We start from the raw sequence: 17490 nt of genomic DNA, 5'->3' as shown, positions 1-17490 counted from the left end.
TTAGTCATTCGACAGCATAAAGCAGGAGGGAGGAGAGCCCAGGAGCTTCCCTGTATTGTACTCTTTTACATCAGTTTTATGCCAGTGTAAATCCACAGCCCTAATTGATCAGAATCAGGTCCCTGGATTTTAAGAGAGCCCAGAATGGCAGGAGTCGCTTGCCAGTGCGGATGCCTGTGCTCCCTGGGGTAGTGGTGTGGTGGCAAAACAGCTAAAGGGAGGCTGAGTGGGCCAGAGGTGTCTAACCTTTGCTTTCATCCCTGTAGAAACTGTGCGTGGTCTAGGAAGGACGGGACACTGGTTAAGGGTCAAACCTGGGGCTTGAGAATAGGGGGTTGAATTCTCTGCTCTGCCACAGACTTCCTGTGTGACCTTGGGCAAGACAGTGAGTAAAATAAGGGACTTGGAGACAAATGGGGATCATAGCATTGCCCCACCTCCCAGGGGTGTTGTGCAGATCAATGTGTTACAGGCGGTGAGGTGCTCCGCTGTCTCACTGATGGGGGCCCCGTCAGTGCCTAGGATAGGCAGGAACACGAACTCCTTTGGTTTGAAAAGTCTCCTCTTGCAATCACTGTGGTGGTGTTAAATTAGCAAAGAGCGTTTCAATGGCCCATGCAGCTGCACATAGCTGACAAGAAGGAAACCTAGCCAGCAGTTGCACACAAATGCATTTTTATTTCTCTCTACAATCATGTGATACAGATGCATACATGGTATGCACAGAGCCCACCAGGGCCATTCCCAAACATGGGAGAAACTCACCATCCACAATGAATGAAACCGCTCAGTACAGAAAACAATCATTATAATAATGAACATACTGGAAAGAGCTAGCCTGACAGCCAAAATGTATAACATTGAACCACCAAACCTTGCATCGACCTTCTTTTTTCTTTAATATAAAGCATTAAAATATTATTTTCCTAAACAGAAAAGCAGCAAAATGGTAGAAATATTCCACATAGTTTTATCTAGTGACCTCTTGCTAGCCCTAAAGTGTGATGGGTGAACAGAAGCTAGGAATCTATCTCTGCTGCTATGCAAGCGCTGCAAGCAAACAGAGGGCAACAGAACTTGTAAAACCGTCCACCAACAGTGAGCTACTAAATTCGTCCTAAATTAAGAGTGAGCAAAGGTTGCTAGGAAAGCGGGAGCAAAGCGGACAGCTTTTACAAGCAAAATCAGAGCATTCTCTCCTACAGAGACCGCTATCTGTTACAATCTTAACACAACTGTAACACTGATAACATTTAGCCACCTACAAAAACCTCCTTCATTATGAAGACACACGCCCCTAGACTGGGTGCCCTGGTGTACATTGCTATCACCAGTGTCTGCACAGCTTAAATACCACTCAACAGAATACCTGAACCTTTTCCAGAGGATCCCACATGAAACTGAAGAATCAAAAGTATCCCATTCTTTCCACACATAAATAAAATGGGAAATAATATTCCCTACATAGAGAGGATCAGGGTGTGACTATCAGATGCAGTCACACCCATCCTCTGGAATATAAAAGACAAAGGTCCATAGAGCAAGTGTTTCCTGCCCCCCTCCTCCTGCAGTCTACCAGGGTCTCCAGAGAGCACTGACGTTCTTCAGGGATGCTTGCTTTGGGGTGTTCTGGGTGGAAGGGGAGCAGATGATCTCTGGCGCAGCCGACTGGCTCTTCTGGAAATGACTCAAGAGCTTGCTCTGTGTTTCTGTTTGGATTTTATGGAGAGACAGGAAATGAAAAGCCTCCTGCAGGCACCTGGAGTAGCCTTCCTTGAAGTCGAACTGAGAGTTTTTATGGATGGATCCTGCAGCTATAGAAGGAAAGAGAAAGGGGAGGAGAAAAGAGATCATGATTTAGACTCATTCTTCATGTCACTCTCTGGAGCTTCATACAGCTCATCACTGCTTTGCACACAGCCAGGAGTGAAGCCAAGTCTGATACTCACTCTTTATCTGCAGCTGGCTCTGCTGTTTCAGGTAGCTAACAGTCATCTCCAGGATGTCAGCTTTCTCCAGCTTGGAGTTGGGTTGGTGTCTCTGGAACTCCTTCTCCAGCAGGAGTTTCAGCTGCTCAATGCTGCTGTTAATCCGGTCCCGGCGCATTTTCTCCACCACCGGCTTCCTGAGCTGCAAAAAGCAGGACAAAAGATTTGCTTAGAAAACATCCTAACTCTGCCACATCTCTGGACTGTTTGGGGCATAGTTTGAGTGCATGTAGTTAGTTTGGGCCAGATCCTCAGCTGGTGTAAATTAGCATAGAAATAGAGCTATATTTATTTGTACCAGCTGAGGATCTAGCCCCATCTCTTTCACTGAAGCAGTCAGCAAAGCAGACTGTGCCGGTACTTACTTTGTTTTTCTCTTTTGGTGTCAGCAGGTTGTTGTGCTCCATGAAAACAGTGCTGGGGGCCATCTGTCCTGAGCTAAGGAGGCAGATCTCCGTCGTGCTGAAGTCCTGTGGAAGTGTGCTGCTGGAAGTGGACTCTGCCCTATATTTATACTGCACAACCTTGTTGAGAATCTGTGGGTCTCTGACTTGGTTGAGTTTCCCACACTCCAGAGCCAATCAGAGATAAGCAGGACAATAGAAGAAGCATCTATTCTTGCATGCTCCATCGCCAGTGAATAGCTGGCGGATAATGACCTTCTCCCAGATGAGCAGGTGGGGAGTGTGTGGTACGTGAAAGATTGGGATCCAAATTACATGTTAGAAGCTGGGAAAGAGCTGGCCCTCAGTGAGAAAAGGCTGCTGACTGATGCTGCAAATCAATAGCTTTCCGGGCACACACAATATTCAGTTCACATACAATGGTGAATGCGGGAGCCAGTTGCTGATGGCGGGAAAAAAGCTAATCTGTGCAGAGGAAAAGATGGGATTGTATCTTTTTTGAAAACATACACACCCAGGCACACACTTCGGGCGCGCACACACACACAGACACACCGATGAAGGCAAGCAGCACACTTGCTCGAAGATGGCTGGGTTCGCTAGTTGCTGAAAATAAACTATAGACTTTATTTTGCTAATTTAAAACCAGGGTTGTTGTTTTCTGTGGGTTTGTTTTAATAACAATGAGCCAGATTCTGAAGTTCCTCCTCAGTTGACATCAATGCAAGTGTTGCCTGACTCAAAACAGAGTGTGTACTCTATGGTCTGGCTCAGGATAAGCAATGCACTTCATTGTGGGTACACACATCTACACAGAGTGTTGTTATTTGGACAGTCTTGTGGTTAAGCAGAGGACTGGGAGGAAGGAGATTTGAGTTCTGTTCTCAGATGTCCTGAGTGATCTTAGGCACTTCACTTCTGATCATCTCAACTTCCCCATATGGGAAAAATAGTCACAATAATACTTTATTTATCTGTTCTTAAATACGAGAGAGAATCCAGAGGTAAAAGGGGGAAATCTTAGTGGGTGCTGAATACATGTAATACTTCTGCATTTATGCATTACCTTCATCCAAGAATCTCAAAACATATAATGAACATTAATTTAGGTTTTAGTGTGATTATCCCCATTTTATCAATGGGGAAACTGAGGCACAGAGCAAAGTCATGTAGCAAGTCAGAAACACAACTGGAAATAGAAGCCAGGAGTCCTGATTCCTATTCTCCTTCTCTAGGCTACAATCCATACTAGAATTTATCTTACTAGCAGTCTCTGCTCTAGAGATACACTAGCAAGAGATGCTTCTGTTTAGGATATTAAGATGTATCCTTAGAGCTGCATGTTTCCAATAAATAAAATAAAATACAATATCATAATAAATAATAATAAATTGCACTACACCTGACTACACTCTGCCTGCTTGAATAGCAAGGAGTCCTTGCTCACTTTTCTGAGCATTAAATTACCTCACACAAAGATAAGCTGAGTATCAAACGGAAGCAGATTGATTTCTGCACCATTTGTATGTTTAGAATTGCATGGAGTCAGCCTGATAAGAACAGTGCATGTCTTCCATTCCAATTAGTTACATTTCAAGGGTAGAGTTAAAGCATGGAGCCAGGCTGCTGAAGTACAGGGTTCTGTTCTCAAATTTGTTCCGGATTCACTGTGTGAACTTAATCAAGTCACTTCACTTCTCTGTGCTTCAGTGTTCCCATCTGTGACAAGGGGATTATAATATTCCCTTCTCTCACTAGTCTTATAAGGCTCAGTTTATATTTGTTAAAAGTTTGGGGATCCTGCCATGGAATGTGGTATAAAACTGTGTGTAACGTATATGAAAGTGAAAACACACGCACACACTTAGCCATCTCTCTCTGATTCAGTTATTCTTAAAACCAGGTAAGGCTTAAGTGACCTCTTCCAGGATCTGCTTTTCCTTCCCCCATTGTACTGCCCTTGAATAGGCTCACTTCTTTTGTACAGAACAGCAGCTGTTGAGCTCTGAGTCTTTTATGTCAAGTTGTGGGAAAGTTTTCTGACACCCTCTCACATGTTTCCTCCAAAGCATGTGGATTAATTCTGAGCCCATGTAATGCCACCTAGAAACCCCATCTTTTGCTCTCCCGCGCCCCTTTGGGGACAGCCTCTGAAATAGAAACTCTCAAGCAGCAAACTCATTTCTAGGGCTGATTAGCCAATGACACATTGGGCGAAACCTGCCAGTTCCCCAGCCCGCACACACAACTAACAACTTTGCCTGAGATTGTTCCTGCTTTGCAGATGCGCTTACTAATAACCAGATACGGGAAGGGCCATAAATTCTCCCTGCACCATCAACCACACACATGCACGCCCCACGTTTAATCTAACAAAGCATTTTTAAGTGTCAGATGCCCCTCCCTGTAATAACCAGTTGTACAGAACAATCAAAGCATTTTCACACTTACCCTCCTTTTGGGAGGGTCCGGGGTGGGGGGGAGGGGTCCTGTGCCCTATGAGTTTTCTGGCCCATCTCAGGACTTCTATTTTTGTGGAAGAAAATGAGCTCTCAGTGGTAAAGCCTGTTAGCATGGACGTGGGAGTCCACAGGTGAGCCTGTCCTGCATGTGCCTGTTCTCTATCACAGTTTGGGCTTCTGGCCACTTCTGAGATTTTGTGCCAGGACTCGGAATGCTCTTTCGAACAGAGAACCTTGGGGTCAGACTCAGTTAGAACTGGCCAGATCCTCAGCGCTGTTAGTTGACTGTACCGGGGTAATTAGAGTCACTTTTGTCCCCTCGGTTGGTATAAATCCAAATAATTCCACAGAAGTCAATGGAGCTACACTCATTTGCACCAGCTGAGGATCTGGCCCTTGCTTATAGAACATGTTCTCAAACTAATAGAATTTGCAAACAGACGTTTTACTTCTCATCTGAAGGTAGCCTGAGTAATCAAATAATTACATAGGGCCAAATCTTGCCATCTTGAATTGCTATAGCTCAATTGAAGTCAATGGTAATTTCACTCAATTAAGGACAGCAGAATTTGCCGCATTGGAAAAAAGAACATAATATTTCCCCCCACCAGCTCCTCAAGGTTTTTGGAAATTGATCAACACTTGCAGGAAATTAACGGTGTGGAATACAATCCCCACTTGATTTCCAATAAGCCCCGCAGGGGAATTACTTTCTAGTTCTGTTTGTTTTTTTGATATGTTTGAAATTTGATGGACTTTTTTTGCAAGAGCCATTTGGTTGTGGCAGGGTTGGGGCTGGGAGCCCTTGAATCCCAAGTTCTATCCTTGTCTCTGGTATGAGCTCTGTGGCCTTGAGTGAGTCACTTAACTGCTATGGGCCTCAGTTGTAAAAGAGGGATGATTGTAAAGTGTGTTTTACTGGTTTTGTGGGGTTCATCTATTGTCTGTAAAGTGACATAAGTGCAAAGTCTCCCTGACTTGACAGCAGCTTTTCCCTGCCTCCCTCTGAGTCACACAACAAGGATACCGTAGTTCCTGGAACAAATGTTCTAGTTTCAGGAAAAATAAACTAAAAAAATGACTCCATGGTTTTCTTTGTGGCTTTGCAATCAACAAGGGAAATTAACTAACCCGTGAAGAATTAGCTTTTGAGGAGACCATCACTTTGGCATGACATGAGAATGAGCTTCTGTAACTCCAGTTTGATTTGGAAATCCCAAAGAAGGGCAATAAGCCAGATTCATACCCAGTGTAAAGCTACAAGTATCAATGGAGTTACACCAGGGATCATGAATTTGGAATTAATTTATGTCCCAACGTCAGAATGATTGCTTTCTACTGTGGGACTAGAGCACACGGCATTGGAAAGAAAACAGATGATGACCGTAAGATCCTACATACAGGTACCATACTTGAAATGTGGAGTAAACAATATCCTGCCTCCTGAATCTCTGTCAGATGTTAGCTTTCAAGGCGTTCTAAAGGAGCTGCTGCTTTCCCAAGTCTTCAGAGATCATCACTGCTCTGATTGCTTCCTTTCTGATAACTGCTACCCAGATGGCCTTTTGGGAGTAGGGTTTCCCACTGAACACAATACAAAGTCAAGCACCATTGCTAATATGGTTTGTAGCCAGGCACACTTCCTTTGTGTGGGGAATGAATATAGTTAAGAAATGGTGTGGGAAACTTGGAGGTACACAAACTTCCACAGCCTTATGTTAATAAGCTGCTTACCATGGTAGGGTACTTAGGAGAAAAGGAACTCTGTGTGAGGGATGGAAAAGGCGGCAAGATCTTGGCGGACTTGGATACACAAAGTTAGCACTGAACCCTGGAGACCTTACTCGGGGAAAACTCCCATTGGGCCAAATCCTGAAACTCTTTCCAGGAAGAAACCCTCACTGAAGCCAATGGGAATTTCAGCCTGAGTAAAGCCTGAGCAGGATTTATGGATTTGACCCATATCCTTTGGCACTTCCAGGGCCATATTCTGATCTCAGCTACACCAATGTAAATCCAGAGTGACTCCACCATCTTCCGGGGAATTATCCCGGATTTTCAGCAACATAGCTGCAATCAGAATCAGGCCTTTTTATCCAAGCAGCTCAGAGAGCCCTTTTCAAGCATTTATGAACAAATTGGGTAGAATATCCCATTTCACAGGATAACTGAGGAGCAACAGGCTAAAAGCCTGATTTTCATAAAGATCTGGGCCTACTTTTTTGAGTGTACTTATTGTGTGTGTGTGTGTGTCCCCAAGTCACATGATTTGCACACTTAGGTGGCTAAATAGGTGCTTGCATGTGCAAATCCGTATTTGGCCTTTCACACACAGTAAGCACAAATGTAAAGCAGACATACAAGTGGGCATCTACTCTGAAAAAACAACCAACCAACCCATCAGGCCCTCAGTGACTTTTTGAAGTTCATGCAGGAAGCATGGCAGATGTGGCAATAGTCCAGAGGACTCCCATTGCACACACAGCCATCCTTCCTCTCCAGCTCTGTGAATCAGAGAGCTGCAAAACCTCCACAGCAAAACTGCGCAAATCAGGCTCCGGCCTCCGCTGCCAACTCAGGACTCAGCCTGCATCTGGCAATTGTTTTGCTACAACTCAAACATTGGCCCAGTCGTGAGGCCATCTGGGCTCAGTTTGTGGTTTTGCAGGGATGGCCTCCACATGAAAGATGACTCAGCTTTGACTGAGTTTTGAGAACGTTGTGGATTTGAGTTCACTGGGTAAGGACGCAGTGAGCCCCCGACTATGGTGCAAAGCCAGTGGACAAGTACCGCAACATTCACTACTGCTAACACATTGATCTGCAGAGGGTAGTGACATTTGTTCAGACTGTTCCCTGATGACAGCAGCTGTCCTGACAGAGCTGGGAGGGGTTAGAGCAATGGACTGGCAATTTGGACTTTTGGGCTCTGTCACTAATGGACTGTGTGGCCTTAAGCAAATCACTTCACTCCTCTGTGCCTCAGTTTCTCCAACTGTCAAACAGGGAGAATAACACTTCCAAGAGGGCCAAGTGGCCTGGTTCATTAATATTTGCAAAGGGCTTTGAGATTTCTGCATGAAAGGAATCAGACACCTGGAATGCTGTTGTTGCGGTGGCCTCAGCTCTTGCTCTCGCCGGTAAAAGTTGACATATGGAGCTGCACCAAAGAAGTCGTTTGCAAAACCCAGGAGCCCATACTGCATACTCTGGGGCAGACAAAGCACTCGGCACTATGCAGGCCTGGATCAGAGAACCTAATACAGGCCCAGCAGTACAGCTCCACTGAACTCAGTGGGACTGTTTCTGTGGGCCTGAATGGGTGCTGGATCAAGCCCTGGGTCTGCCCTTTCCCCCTAGTCATTCCCTGTGCTGCTGCTTGTGAGTGAGGAGGGTTTATATATTACTCAGAGCTCCCCGTCTGAATTTCCAGCAATTTCTCTCCAGCTACAGTAACCTGTTTTTTCTTCACTGGCTTTCCCCTCAACCACCACCCTTGCGGTGTTTTATAACCCGATTTTTCTTTCTGTCATTCTCTCTCCTTGTGTCTGCTACAGGCAGATGTGGGACCGAGGACAAGAGTATGTTATAGGCCCTCAGACTGCGTGAGTTTGGAGTTCCTCTGAGTTTCCCACACTGTTTCTCTATTCACCGCATTCAGACAGAGGATAATGAAAGTGTGCCATGCTACAAGCTGAATTAGAAATGGTGTTTGACTTCCCTTTGTACTTCATAGAAGCCCTGTTCTGGGTAGACCATCTGCATAGCTCTTACTGTGGAGAAAAACATTGATCAAGGTCTGTCAGCCAGAGCTGGGGGAACTTGGGAAAGTAATTCCTTGTGCCACTTCAGCTCTTTAGGGCTTAACATCTGGCCTGGGCAGGGGGGTGCAGTTGGTGGTTTAACAATCTCACTTCCTTTTAAACTTTTGGATGTTGTCATGAGTCTGTATGCAGTAGCCTGAACTTCTGATTCTAATGATGTGGTGAGGGATCACGTGACTGGGAATAATACCTGGTGCTTTGCATTTCCAAAGTGCTTTACAAATAGTCGCTGATGAAATCTCAGAACTCCCTTGTGAGTGAGGGTTGTTTAGTAGCTGCGTTTTGCAGAGACACAGAGAGAATCAGCCCAAAAGATACAAAAGCAGCCAGTGGTTTTAGGTGCTCAGTTTCACATACCTGTTTCGCAGAAATGCAAAGCACCCATTTTCATTTTAACTGGGTACTTGATGCTTCTGAAAATGAGGCCCCAAGCTGTCATCAGTTAGGCACTCAAAAATCAGGGGCCATTTTTGAAAATTTTAGCTAGACTGACTAGTTCAAGACCACAGATGGAGTTAGTGTCAGAGCTGGGGTGACAGTGCAGGACTTCCTGTCCCCTAGGGCTACGCTGACACCTCTCTCTGAACTACACAATGTATTCAGTAACAAGGGACTAGCTAGGAAAAGAATGTGGGTTTTGCTCTGTAAGCACTCATCTCATTCATTCTGCCAATACACCCTCACATGGATCTGTCAGTAACACCTCATGTTTAATCCCTAGACCTGAAGCTCTTGTGAGTAAAGACTGCAATTTATATTCAATTATGCCAGACCTTTGGGTAGTTTCATGAAATATGTTTCACCTAGGAACTGACCTGAGGGCACTAACCCAGGCTACTGAACAGCCGTCAGACGTGATGAATTTCTGCTACTAGGGATATGGCCGGGATTGGAACCAGTGACTTACCGTAGGTCTACGCTAGGAACACTGCAGCGGCTCAGCTGTAGCGCTGTAGTGTAGACTTCCTACAGCGACGGGAAGGGTTCTTTGGTCGATGCAGTAAATCCAGGAGGTGGTAACTAAGTCAATGGAAGAATTCTCCCCTGGACCCAGTTCTGTCTACACTTAGTCTTAGATTGGCTTAGCTACATCTCTCAGGGGGGGCGCATTTTTTACACCCCTGAGCGATGCAGCCAGGTTGACCTAACTTACTAGTGCAGATCAGCCCTTACAGGTGAAAGGCTCCATAGCCCATTACCAGCCTCTGGAGCCATCAAGTCATCAGTATCAGACACAGCTACTGCGCTAGAAGTGGATTGTGGCTTTATACTGGGGGGTTTTGCAGAGGTACACTGACCCGGTGGCAGCTCCTGGAGGCATTTTGCTTGACTTTGGGGGTGGATACAAAACAGCACCAACTGCTGCAGCTTATTCCAGGGAGCAGGGCTTGCTCACAACCGTATCATTGATGCTGAAGGAAGCAAGTCAGGATCTTGGCTCCCACCTTCACCCCATCCTGTCCCACTTCTTTTTGGGAGTCTGGCTCTGTTTATTGCGCTGGACTCCCCTGGTCTTTTACCCCAGCAGTGCAAGGAGGATTGGTGAGAAAGTCTTAGCACACAGTACCCCGTTGCATTCCCACTCAGGGCTGAGCTCTTAGATCGCACAAACTCTTTCAGCGGGAACTACTGCACGCTCCCATGTATTAGAGAGAGTGCTGTGACTCTGGCAGGCTCAGAGGCCTGTTTTCTGGCTTTTGAAAGCTCTTCCTGCAAGGCAGCCGTCTGCTCTTAACAGGCATAATCTCCTCACTTTATTGCCAGCAGAGCACATGTTCCTGCGTCCCACAAAACCCACCTGCCCAGCAGGGTGAAAAAGACAGTTTCACAAGACACACTTCCATTGTTCGCTCCAGCACTGTGACTGACAGCCGCTGAGCATGAGAAAGTGCAGAGCTCACATGCTGAGATCCAGGCTGGGATACTGGAGGGTTAGGGCCAAGGGGGATTGCACTGTAACACAAAGAACAGACAAGTTTGGATTACGAACTAACCTGTCCCAGAGGTGGGTGCCCATTCCGGAGGCATTGCCTCATACCAATATTCTCCACAGAACTAGCACCTTCCATCCAAGGCTCAAAGAACTGTAGGAACATTAACTGATCCAGCCTCATAAGCCCGCTAAGGTTGAGCAGTTTAATATCTGACTCATTCACTATTGAATATGTGGGGGATAAATCCTGCTCTTTCAGGGGAATGGATTTGATTATCTACCATTAATACACCCTTTTCCATCACTGACTTCAATACCTGTAAGTGGTAACGGGATAGAACCCAGAGGTCCTGACACTAAGTCCACTGCTCTGTAATAATCTCTCATAAGAACGGCCATACTGGGTCAGATCAATGTCCATCTAGCCCAGTATCCTGTCTCCTGACAGTGACCAATGCCAGGTGAATAGGGCACTCAATGAGTGACCCATTCCCTGTCGCCCACTCCCAGCATCTGGCAGTCTGAGGCTTAGGGACACCCAGAGTATGGGGTTGCATCCCTGACCATCTTGGTTAATAGCCATTGCTGGACCTATCCACCTCGAATTTATCTGATTCTTTTTTGAACCCCGTTACACTTTTGGCCTTCACAATATTCCCTGGCAACAAGTTCCACAGGCTGACGGTGCGTTGTATGAAGAAGTACTTCCTTATGTTTGTTTTAAACCTGCTGCCTGTTAATTTAGTTGGGTGCCCCCCCCCCCGTTCTTGTGTTACGAGAAGGCGTAAATAACGTTTCCTTATACATGTTTTCCACGCGACCCATGATTTTGTAGATCTCTATCATATCCCCCCTTATGTGAGGATATATGAGAATTTCAGCTTGCTCTCTCACTTAAAAAGTAAATAAAATAAATAAATAAATAAATGAGAGAGAGAGTTTCTAGCCTGCACGGTTTCAGAGAAAAACTTGAAGTGTGATACAGATGCAGCCAAAAAGACTCAGGAACCAAAAAACAAATAAAAAGACCGCCAAAATAGCTCACGTGCTTTTTAAGCCAATCTCATGACCATTGGGCACCTGACTCGTGATCTTTGAAAATCTGGAGCTGAAAATATGGCCAGATCCCGACAGATGCCGAGCACCTCCTGAACAGCCCCATCATCTTCATCACACGGTGCCCAGCATTTGCTCTGTACCTCTTAGGGTTGTCTCAGCATCAGCCGTAGGCTAGTCTCCGAGTGTGGGCAGAGTTCAGGAGGTGAAAGGCTCCACAGCCGTCTGTCCCCTGAGATACCCATAGCCAATTATAAGTAGCTGGGTTTAAAAGATCATTTTAAGGATTGTTGTAGCAATGAAGTTGGCCTGGTGAGGATTCAAAGCTACTGCTATTTTCACACATATCATCATCATCATCATGTTCCCATTACGCAAGCATATGGAACTAGTTAAATGAAGCATCCAAATTAACCTTCACAAACCGAAGACTATGTCTACCCTGCACTTTCGTCGGTAAAACTTTTGTTGGTCAGGGGTGTGAAAAAACCCACACCCCCGACTAACAAAAGTTTTACTGATGAAAAGAGCCATTGTGGACAGCACTTTGTGGGCGGGAGATGCTCTCCCACTGACAAAGCTACCGTCCCTCGTTGGGGGTGGTTTTATTTGGTTGGCAGGAGAGCTCTCTCCTGCCGACAAAGAGCGGCTCCCCTGCATAGCTTACAGCGGCACTGTTGTAGCAGCACACCTGTGCTGCGGTAAGGTGCGCCGTGTAGCCATAGCCAAAGTTTCAGCTGTGTAGCCAGGTCTGTAACCAGAATGCATGTGTGTGTATTGTTAATTAATGACTGCCATCGGTGGGTCTTTGATTTAGAGCAGAGGTGGGCAACCTACGGCCCGCGGGACCGTCCTGCCCGGCCCCTGAGCTCCCCGCCGGGGAGGCTTGCCCCCAGCCCCTCCCCCGCTGTCCCTCCTCCCCCGCAGTCACAGCACCGCGTGGGCAGCGCTCTGGCCCGCCGCTCCTGTTGGGCAGCGTGGTGGCGCGGCTGGCTCCAGCACGATAAGGGAGTGGGGAGCGGGGGGGTTGGATAAGGGGCAGGGAGTCCCGAGGGGCAGTCAGGGGACAGGGAGCAGTTGGATGGGGCGGAGGTTCTGGGTCGGGGGTGAAGTCAGGGAACGGGGAGCATGGCGGAGTTGGATAGAGGGTGGGGTCCTGGGGGGGCGGTTGGGGCGGGGGTGTGGATAGGGGTTGTGGCAATCAGGGGACAGGGAGCGGGAAGGGGGGGTTGGATAAGGGGTGGAGTCCCAGGGGGCGGTTGGGGCTGGGGTCCCGGGAGGGGGTGGTCAGGGGACAAGGAGCGTTGGATGGGTTGGAGGTTCTGAGGGGCTGGGAAGTGGGAGGGGGTGGACAGGGGGCGGGGGCCAGGCTGTTTGGGGGGCACAGCCTTCCTTACCCGGCCCTCCGTACAGTTGCGCAACCTCGATGTGGCCCTTGGGCCAAAAAGTTTGCCCACCCCTGATCTAGAGACAATCACAGACCTCATTAAAGTTGATGGGTATGCTAAGCACCTTTCTTTCATGCTATAGGGAAGGAACAATTGAATGTCTCTTGATAGCTGGAAGCCACCGCCCAAGGCCATGCTTCACATGGCAAGGAAAGTAAGCTGTGTAGGCTGAAGGGTTTCCCTGGCACTGATTGCAAATGCAGGGTTTAGGGGACTGATTGGTTGTAAGTGTGTATGCAGAAAGCTGGCAGAAAGCGAGAAAAGCAGTAGTGAGTGTGCCTCTGGCCTGGGAGGAAGCTGTGAGACAGAGCTGCTTTTGGACACAGTCCTCGCTGGAGTAACAGACCTGGATTTTTGAGTACTGCCTGCTGTTTTTTGCTTCCACTGTATTTGGGGAAACAGGACTTTGAAAACAAACAGGGTTGCCTGAACCTGACTCCATCATCAATTTATTTTCCTAATGGAACCAACCCAGCAAGGCCTGAATATTGGCTAATTACTCAGGCCTAAAAAGGACTACAATATTAAGGGCACCTCCCCTGACATAATTAAAAAAGGACAAGTCATTGACATGAATAATGCGAACATCCACAGTTATATTAGACAGAATGAAATATTGAAAAAGCTACAGAAGCCCTCATGATTCAGGGCAGTCACAACCACTGACTAATGGGGTTAAAAAGAAACGTCCCCTCTAGGCAGGTTATCCCGTGATTGTCCATTATGGGGTTTCTTGCATCCCTTCTGAGGAATCTGGTGCCAGATACTGCCTGTGCCGGGAGGACCCTGAGCTCGCTGGACCACTGGCCGGATCCGCTCGCTTCCTATGTTCCACAGATCATTTCTGTTCAGAATCTGAGGGCTGCTCCCTCCCTTTTTCTCACCAGGCCAAGTTCAGGGCCCAAGGAAACCTGCTGTCAATTACTTACTTGGGGATACAGGGCTCATTTCTGCTCCCATTTAAGTCAATGAGAGCAGCAATAGGTTCATAAAGTCTTTAACGCGTGGTTACCTGTTCGAATTCAGCACAGGTCAGTAATGTCAACAAGGCTTTATCATCCCAGGGCTGTTCAGTGGCCTGTGTGGAAGGGGTGTCAGTTCAGCTTCTTGGTTGCCACTTCACTTAAACCACCACTACCATGATACTGCTTGGCAGCCCTGCAGCAGGGCAGGGCTAAGGGCCACTGGCAGCCCATGCAGAAGGGTAAGTGCCAGGCACAGAATATGCTCGGCTGGGCACAATTCTTGCATTAACCCTTGAAGAACCAATCCTTACCCACGCATGTCTCTTTCACCTTTGCCAACTTGGGGCTGGGAGGGAAGTTTGCCCTGCTGGTGCCCATGTTTCTATGGATCATTAAAGGACTTCAGCCTGGGACCTTTCACTGAGGCCATTTTAAAAATGCACGGAAGGAGGTTTGAAAATAGATCTCTCTGATTTTGGAGGGGAAAAGGGTGCGGGGGAATAAATACGTAACGCGGCTGCTTTGATAAACCCCTGCTCCCAGGGCAATGCATTCCTTTGAGATGTAACTGATTCCTGCCATCAGGCACCAGCCTGCTCTCCTGGAGGGTCAGCACTTTCCCACATCCAAACACATTATCCTACAGCTCCTGCCTTTTGTACAACACACTCCATCTATTCATGTGCAAAACAGCTGTAATCCCCAGGCCTTTCAGAGTCAATATACCAGGAAATAATAAATCCTTCTTGTGCACCCTTGAATATACTGAGAGGTGACTTGTGGGAATTTCCACTAGGCAGAAAAATAATAACTGTTTAATTTTTAATTATTTTTGATACTTGCTGTAAGGAGAATATGTCATTGGCCCATGAGTATTTCAGGTTCACTCGCTTAAGCAGTTGGGGAAATTGATTTCACCTCTAATTACCCTGGAAATGCAGATCAGGTTGGATCATGCGTTTTGTGTTCCCCAATGATCAAAACCTGCTTGCCTTCCCTTAAGCACCTAAGAATGAATGTTTAAGAATGCTGGATCCAATAAGAAACTGAAGGTTAAACATACAGGGAGAATGGTTTATAGCTGCATTACAAAAGGTCTTCCTCATTTTTTTCTTTTTTTGGTCAGCATTAAAAAAGCCTGTACGTGCGTCCTGCATTGGGAAGGTGAGAGGAGGAGTCATCCAGATAATGGCATAGTAAGAATTAATTATACATAATGGGCCCGATCATCATGTCTTTTTCTCTGAAAGGGCCAGATTCAGCCACACTTACACTATGTGGCTCCATTGGTCTATTTGTGGTGTGAAGCACTAATCAACATGAATAAAAGTGGTAGAATCTGGCCCAGAATGAGGAGTTTTACCTAAGGACCACAGAATCAGGTCTTATATAGCATCTTTCACCCTAATTCACTTCAGAATCTATATGCCATACACAGTACAGGATAACTAAAATAACACCATCTCTGGAGTGGGGGGCATCAGCACACTGAAGCAGAGTGAATTTTGTCCAACAACGCCACTTTAAACTACTACTCATATAGAAAGTGCCAAAGGATCGTTAACGGTTATGCACGGTACACAGGAATGATTTTTTCTCCCCAGGTCTCATCCAAGAGACCCTCACGCAGAGTAGAGCATGGAACTCAGTTTATCTACCAAGGAAGATGAAGTGCTGAGTTGAACCTGCTGAGATTTGACCCTATCGTTCTAAAAATCTAGGAAGCTTAGAGCATTAGTCAGTCAAGGGAGTTTGCTACAATGATGCTTTCACAGGGCTGGCCTAAGGTATAAGCAAACACCCTTTCAGGAGTGCAGTCCGAACAGGTTCTGCAAGGTTTTTACCACCCATCCAGCTGCAGTGCCAAGGGGAGCATGGCATGTGTATTAGGCAGGAGAGGTCTCTGCCAGACTCCCCTATGGGGGGGAGAAGAGAATTTGCCAGCTGTAACCCTCCTGGGTAGGAGGAAGAAGCCACTCATGGCATTTCTATCTCCAGGGAAGTGCTTTCCCTACAGACTCTGCTCACACAGTCATCCTCCTTTGGGTCCTATATTCAGCTGGTCTCACCTGCCCCGTCACCTGCCCCATCTGCCCTAGAGGCAGGAAAGGCACACTGGAGGCACTGCAAAGATGGGCTCAACACTGAGGCTTGCAGGTAGACCATGAACAGTCGTAGCAGGACCCCTCCAAAGAAAGTCAGTACCATATCCCCATTTCATGGAAGGGTAAACCAAGGCAGAAAGGCATCTATGGACTAGGCCAAGGTCACAGAGGAGTCAGTGGCAGAGCCTAGATTTTCTAAATCCCAGCCCTGGGCATAAACCAGAGACTGGCGTAACTCTGCACCTTGCTCCCCCATATTGCGGTAAGGATCTCTGAGATGCTCCTACCCACATGGCCATCCAAGCACTTTAGTGACGCCCAGAGAAAAATCACGTGAATTCATGGTGCATTGACAGACGCGCAGACTCCACAAAGGAGTTATTAGCACCAAGCTGTGTGGGTTTGAATTTCTCCGAGTTTCCCACACTTTCCCCCTATTGATAACATTTCTTGTTTGGACAATAGACGTGTGCCTTGCGACGACTTGCAACATTAGTGACGGTGCCTGAGCCTGAATGAATTCAAGGGAAAAAATCCAACTCCCAAAAGACCATCTGGCTAGCAGTTATAATATAGCAATAAAGGTCAGGGCCGCCTCTCAGAAGTTGGGAAAAAGATGCTCTTTGACACTGAAGAGTCTCTTTAACCAGCTTGGTACAACGACTACCTGTCAGACTCTAGCTTCAAGGTCCCTTGCCATCACTCTGGCGCTTTGGGAAAAATGACATGAGACATGGCCTTTTGGAGACAGGTCGGTGAAATGATGCAAGGAAAAGGGCAGCATCTTATTAGAGCTGGCAAAAGCCAGTGGTGCTGGTGAACCGTCACTGGGCTGCGTCTTATCTAATGTTTTAATCCTTTCACTGGATCAAAATGTTCATGAGATGACCTATCTCCTGGCTTTCCCAGAACACAGGGAATAAAAGGCTCTGAGGACAACATCTGTCCCTAACAAAGAACTAAGCCCTTTCAGGCCCATACAATGAAAACCATGAAGCTCGCTATTTCTCTGACTTCCCTTCCTGACAAATGCCTATTAAATTCAGGCTTTACTTCAGGGTTTTACACATAGGCAACAGTCCCTGGCTTTCTTTAACCATTGCTGAGTTCCCACAACTAGAAACAGTTCTGTTTCTCTATTCATCAGCCTTGCCTCCATGTTCCATGCCCATCATTTGTAGAGAAACAAGGGCTCCTATCCTTTAGACAGTATGGAGCAGATCCTCCGCCGGTGTAAACAGCATAGCTTTACTGAGATCAGCTCCATGTGTAACCCTCTTTAATCCATCTCCATGTATACCCCTC

At 46.8% G+C, this 17490-nt stretch overlaps 1 protein-coding gene across 2 annotated transcripts in view; it reads right to left on the bottom strand.

Moving 5' to 3' along the window:
* Nucleotides 1–424: 424 nt before the first annotated feature.
* The window catches only part of LOC102934666 (transcription factor HES-5), a 36115-nt gene continuing 19049 nt past the window's right edge, over nucleotides 425–17490 (bottom strand). The window contains exons 1-3 of one of the 2 annotated variants that reach the window (XM_007070166.3): nucleotides 2354–9730; nucleotides 1950–2130; nucleotides 425–1814 (exon numbers count right to left, since the gene is read on the bottom strand). In XM_007070166.3, the coding sequence (XP_007070228.2) occupies nucleotides 1573–1814; nucleotides 1950–2130; nucleotides 2354–2416 (486 nt within the window). In that variant the 5' untranslated portion in view covers nucleotides 2417–9730 and the 3' untranslated portion in view covers nucleotides 425–1572. Of the gene's footprint in view, nucleotides 1815–1949; nucleotides 2131–2353; nucleotides 9731–17490 lie in introns of those variants that run through there. The other variant, XM_043531643.1, reaches the window with a different exon arrangement.

This window comes from Chelonia mydas, chromosome 18 (assembly GCF_015237465.2).
Source record: "Chelonia mydas isolate rCheMyd1 chromosome 18, rCheMyd1.pri.v2, whole genome shotgun sequence".
NCBI classification, from domain to species: domain Eukaryota; kingdom Metazoa; phylum Chordata; order Testudines; family Cheloniidae; genus Chelonia; species Chelonia mydas.
Note: the sequence above shows the minus strand (reverse complement) of the source record. Positions and strands in the feature narration are given on the sequence as shown.